General features: G+C 43.6%; 1 protein-coding gene across 1 annotated transcript; it reads right to left on the bottom strand.

Moving 5' to 3' along the window:
• Window positions 1-1,630: 1,630 nt before the first annotated feature.
• LOC309544846 (general transcription factor II-I repeat domain-containing protein 2B-like) lies at window positions 1,631-3,925 on the bottom strand (the record flags this gene model as incomplete). Its single annotated transcript, XM_082243829.1, has 2 exons — window positions 1,631-1,637; window positions 2,403-3,925. 2 exons carry the CDS (start codon window positions 3,923-3,925, stop codon window positions 1,631-1,633), a joined length of 1,530 nt encoding a protein of 509 aa, XP_082099955.1.
• Window positions 3,926-5,455: the final 1,530 nt, after the last annotated feature.

The following is a 5,455-nucleotide window of genomic DNA, read 5'->3' as shown; positions in this document are numbered from 1 at the left end:
AGGGAAGGGGTTAATACTAGGGGTTTTATGTATGCCTAAAGTGCTTGCTCACTGTGTGGATGGATGGTTTTGTGACAGGCACAGAGAGATCGCAGTTTCAGCTTAGCTGAAACTGCTGATCTTTCCCTGCCTGCCTGACAGAAGATCCGCCTGCTTTGTTTACATAAGCAGGCGGGTCTTCTCTCAGTTTCTCCGACGATCGTGGGAGGGCAGCGGCAATCGCTTTAGACACAGAGGGAGCACTGCTCCAGCGGCACGTGCACCCGCCGCCGAAACCACATGCACAAAGTCACATAGTACTACAAGACTGAGCGCAGCCGAGCCGCCCTGCCGCAGAAATATTACGGCGGGAGGTCGGCAAGTGGTTAAAAGGGATTTATTTTAATCGTCAATTGATAAACATACAGCAACGTTTCCCAGCCACGCAGGGCCCCTTCATCAGGCAAGTGATTTTTCTGACAAAGGGGCCCTGGGTGGCTCCGAAATGTTGCCATATATTTATCATGTGACCACAAAAATGAATCCCTTTTGAGGAATCCTTGGTGTGCTGATGACATTTTCTTCACTTTGATTTGGAACAAAGTCCCTCTGTCCTCCTCATTTGTCCCTCATTTTGGTCTGATCTATATAATTGTACATAAAATACACTATTTATATTTCAAAATGTGTTTCCTAGTGCTAAACCTTTCATCCAATTTCTAAATTGCTGCATCTGTAAATGTCAAAAACCGGTATAAAGAAATAGTAGTGGTAAAAAAAAGCACTTGTGGCTTTAACTTGGGTAAGTTCACCTTTATGGGGGCATGGCACGGGCTGTGTCCTATGCCTACATACTTTTGCTAATAGATACAGTGCCTTGCGAAAGTATTCGGCCCCCTTGAACTTTGCAACCTTTTGCCACATTTCAGGCTTCAAACATAAAGATATAAAACTGTAATTTTTTGTGAAGAATCAACAATAAGTGGGACACAATCATGTAGTGGAACGAAATTTATTGGATATTTCAAACTTTGTTAACAAATAAAAACCGAAAAATTGGGCGTGCAAAATTATTCAGCCCCTTTACTTTCAGTGCAGCAAACTCTCTCCAGAAGTTCAGTGAGGATCTCTGAATGATCCAATGTTGACCTAAATGACTAATGATGATAAATAGAATCCACCTGTGTGTAATCAAGTCTCCGTATAAATGCACCTGCACTGTGATAGTCTCAGAGGTCCGTTTAAAGCGCAGAAAGCATCATGAAGAACAAGGAACACACCAGGCAGGTCCGAGATACTGTTGTGGAGAAGTTTAAAGCCGGATTTGGACACAAAAAGATTTCCCAAGCTTTAAACATCCCAAGGAACACTATGCAAGCGATAATATTGAAATGGAAGTTCAGACCACTGCAAATCTACGAAGACCTGGCTGTCCCTCTAAACCAGGGGTGGGGAACCTTTTTTCTGCCAAGGGCCGTTTGGATTTTTGTAACATCATTCGGGGGCCGTACAAAATGATCAACTTAAAAATTAGCCTGTTATTTGGTCAAACATTTAATTAAGTGTGTATGAAAAAATCAGGTGCGCTAACCCAAGTAATGTAGTACAACATACAAAGTGATGTGTAAATGAAATCACCAGTAAATAAGGATTATATACTGAAAAGTAAATCCAAATTAGTGAAAAAACAAATGCTAATCCAAAAACTCAAACTAGTGAGCCACCAGTGAACAACAATGATGAACGTCCATGACACTAATAAAACAGTTCAAAAAGTGAAGGTTCAAATGCCGTGCTGCAAACACAAAAATCTGGAAGGTGCAAAACTTGTGATAGGAAAGTTCAGCGTCCCGCCACCAGCTTAGCCTCTTACCAGAGAATGGAAATGAAGGGCATATATAGATATCACTGCTCCAGGGGTCATGCAGCTGTGAAGGGATTCCCAGACACTCAGGTTACACTCTAGCACACTTGTGGTGCCTGGACTCTTACCGGACAAAGCCAAAAAGAGAGCCTGGAATGGTGGTATGAGATGGTCCTGCCAGGAATCGCTGGGCTATGGATGGCTGCTATAACCTCCTGTGTCAGAGTACCGACAGCTCCTACACATCACTCGTCTCCATGGAGCTAGCATTTAATTAACTCACCCCTAATGTGATGGCTGGAACTGCTTCTCTTTGGTGAGGTGTGTGATATTAGCTGATATTGATGATGTTGCTACTCGCAACTGGTTTTCCAGGTTTTCATCTGTCAGTCTGGAGCGCAGTCGACTCTTTGCGATGGTAAGTTTTGAAAAGAACTGCTCGCAGCAGTAAGTTGTTCCGAACACAGATGCATATTTTAATGCATGTCTTCTCAAAGTTGGGAATTCATCATTACTTATGTAATGTTTGTAGAACTCAAGCAGTGGGAGGTTGTTGTACCTAGCTTTCAGCACATCATCGCTTTGCAGCTGAATTATTTCGTGTTGTAGGTTATCAGGCACATCAGCTGGTTCCACATTAAAAGGTGTAGCAAAGATATTCAATTCCATTTGTTTTCTTTTCACATCCTTGAATCTATCATTAAATGCCTCAATTAGTTGTGCACATTCACTAGCATATTCTTGTGTTGTAGAAGGCATTTGTCCTTCCAGAGTGGGGAAATGCACCGTGTTATTCTTCTCGAGTTGCACTTTCCACAACCTTAATTTACCTTCAAATGATTTAACTTTTGAAAGCAGTGAGCTGAGAAGCTGGTTGGGGCCCTGCAGCTTGATGTTCAGCTCTGAGAGGTACTTAGTAATGTCCACCATGAATGCAAGATCACACAGCCACTTGCTATCAGTGAGTTCCATGACAGGTTTTCCCTTCATCTCCATGAACTGCTTGACTTCATTCTGCAGTTCATAAAACCTCCTGAGCATGTTCCCGCGACTCAGCCACCGCACTTCACAGTGATAAACAAGATCACCATACTCAGAGTCAAGATCACTCAGTAACTCCTTAAACTGGCGGCTGTTAAGCCCTCTGGTTTTGATAAAATTTATGCATGACACTACAGTTGACATCACATTGTTGAATCGCAACGACTGTGCACAGAGACTTTCTTGGTGTATGATGCAGTGGCATATAATTAAATCATTTGGATCAAGATTGAGACGATTCAGTTCTTTCTTGACAAACGCAACTAAACCTTTTTGTGAGCCAACCATGGCTGGAGCTCCATCTGTAGTAAGGCCACTTAACTTTTCAAATGTTAGCTCAAGTTTTTTCATTGATAAAACAATTCTTTCAAACAAGTCCTCACCTCTTGTAGTGCCATGCATAGCTTCCAGTGAAAGCAGTTCCTCTCTTATGTCAAACTCTGCAGTTATCCCACAAACAAAAACAGCCAGTTGAGCAGTATTTGTTATGTCCGTTGTCTCGTCACAAGCCAGAGAGAAAAATTGAAAATCTCCTGCAGAATCCTTCAATGTTTTTTCAATATCTTGTGCTAAGTCAGTAATTCGTTCTGAGACGGTTCTCCGAGACAAACTAACACTCTGAAACAATTTTACTTTGTCTGGTGCTAACAACTCCGCAGCAGCAACCATGCACTCTTTCACAAACTCTCCCTCTACATGAGGCCTGAGCTTCTTTGCTATTAGCTCACTCACTACATAACTCGTCTGAATAACGTTGTCTCTGTCAAAACGAGGTCTAGTGAAAGTGGCTTGTTGTGATTCCAAACTCCGCTGAAGAGCATTGATTTTATCCAGGCGCAATTGGCCTCCCAATTCGCTGAGTTTAGGATGTTTTGAGCTGTAATGACGCTCCAGATTTGCTTTTTTCATTACTGCTAATGCATCGCCACAAACTAGGCACACAGGTTTGCCTTTGACTTCCACAAAAAAATAATCATTTGTCCATTTCTCTTGGAAAACTCGACACTCTGCACCAATTTTTCTTTTCTTTGTAGTCGCCATTTATATGATCGCACACCACTTTTTATAGTTTTAATAACTACCCAGTGTGTGTTAACACTTTCGCCTCCCTGGCACTGACTATCCCCTGAGTTGGTCCTGACTGGGAATGCAAAGCAGTCCTGAAAAAAAAAATGCATGGCAGCCGTATACATTTTTGTGTCATGGTAGATACAAAAACACAAGCTCACTGACACACACATACTCACTACAGACAAGCTCATTGACACACATATGCTCATTACAGACAAGCTCATTGTCCCACATATGCTCATTACACAGTCTGCAACTGCCCTCAATACAATCTGCAATCCCCACAATGCAATCTGCGATTCCCCCAATCCCCAAAACACAATCTGCAGTCCCTCACCCCCCAAAGAGCATAATGCAATCCCTCACCCCCCCCCAAAAAAAAACACAATGCAATCCCTCACCCCCCTAAAAAAACACAATCTTCATTCCCCCAACCTCCCAAAACGCAATCTGTAATCTCCCCCTAAAAAATCTGCAGTCTGTATTCCCCCTCAATCCCCCGAAACACAATCTGCAATCCCCCACAATATAATCATACCGATAGCATGAAAGGGGCCTAATGCTGCATTCACACAGATGCACTGCATTTTACCTGCTGGCTGGTACTGCTGTGGGTACTGCTGGCTCAGGCTGGTACTGCTGGATGGTACTGCTGGCTGGTACTGACCACAGCGTGCCCCCTTTCAATGCAGAGAGACCACAGCGTGCCCCCTTTCAATTCAGAGAGACCACAGCGTGCCCCCTTTCAATGCAGACTGACCACAGTGTGCCCCCTTTCAATGCAGACTGACCACAGCGTGCCCAATTTTAATGCAGACTGATTGACCACAGCGTGCCCAATTTTAATGCAGAGTGAACAGCGTGCCCAGTTTTAATGCAGAGTGAACAGCGTGCCCAATTTTAATGCAGAGTTAACAGCGTGCCCAGTTTTAATGCAGAGTGAACAGCGTGCCCAGTTTTAATGCAGAGTGAACAGCGTGCCCAGTTTTAATGCAGAGTGAACAGCGTGCCCAGTTTTAATGCAGAGTTAACAGCGTGCCCAGTTTTAATGCAGAGTTAACAGCGTGCCCAGTTTTAATGCAGATTTAACAGCGTGCCCAGTTTTAATGCAGAGTTAGCAGCGTGCCCAGTTTTAATGCAGAGTTAGCAGCGTGCCCAGTTTTAATGCAGAGTTAGCAGCGTGCCCAGTTTTAATGCAGAGTTAACAGCGTGCCCAGTTTTAATGCAGAGTTAACATGGTGCCCAGTTTTAATGCAGATTTAACAGCGTGCCCAGTTTTAATGCAGAGTTAGCAGCGTGCCCAGTTTTAATGCAGAGTTTGCAGCGTGTCCAGTTTTAATGCAGAGTTAGCAGCGTGCCCAGTTTTAATGCAGAGTTAGCAGCGTGCCCAGTTTTAATGCAGAGTTAGCAGCGTGCCCAGTTTTAATGCAGAGTTAGCAGCTTGCCCAGTTTTAATGCAGAGTTTGCAGCATGCCCAGTTTTAATGCAGAGTTTGCAGCG

The sequence above is a fragment of the Pelophylax lessonae genome (genome assembly GCF_965119305.1).
Source record: "Pelophylax lessonae genome assembly, chromosome: 1".
In the NCBI taxonomy this organism is placed as follows: domain Eukaryota; kingdom Metazoa; phylum Chordata; class Amphibia; order Anura; family Ranidae; genus Pelophylax; species Pelophylax lessonae.
Note: the sequence above shows the minus strand (reverse complement) of the source record. Positions and strands in the feature narration are given on the sequence as shown.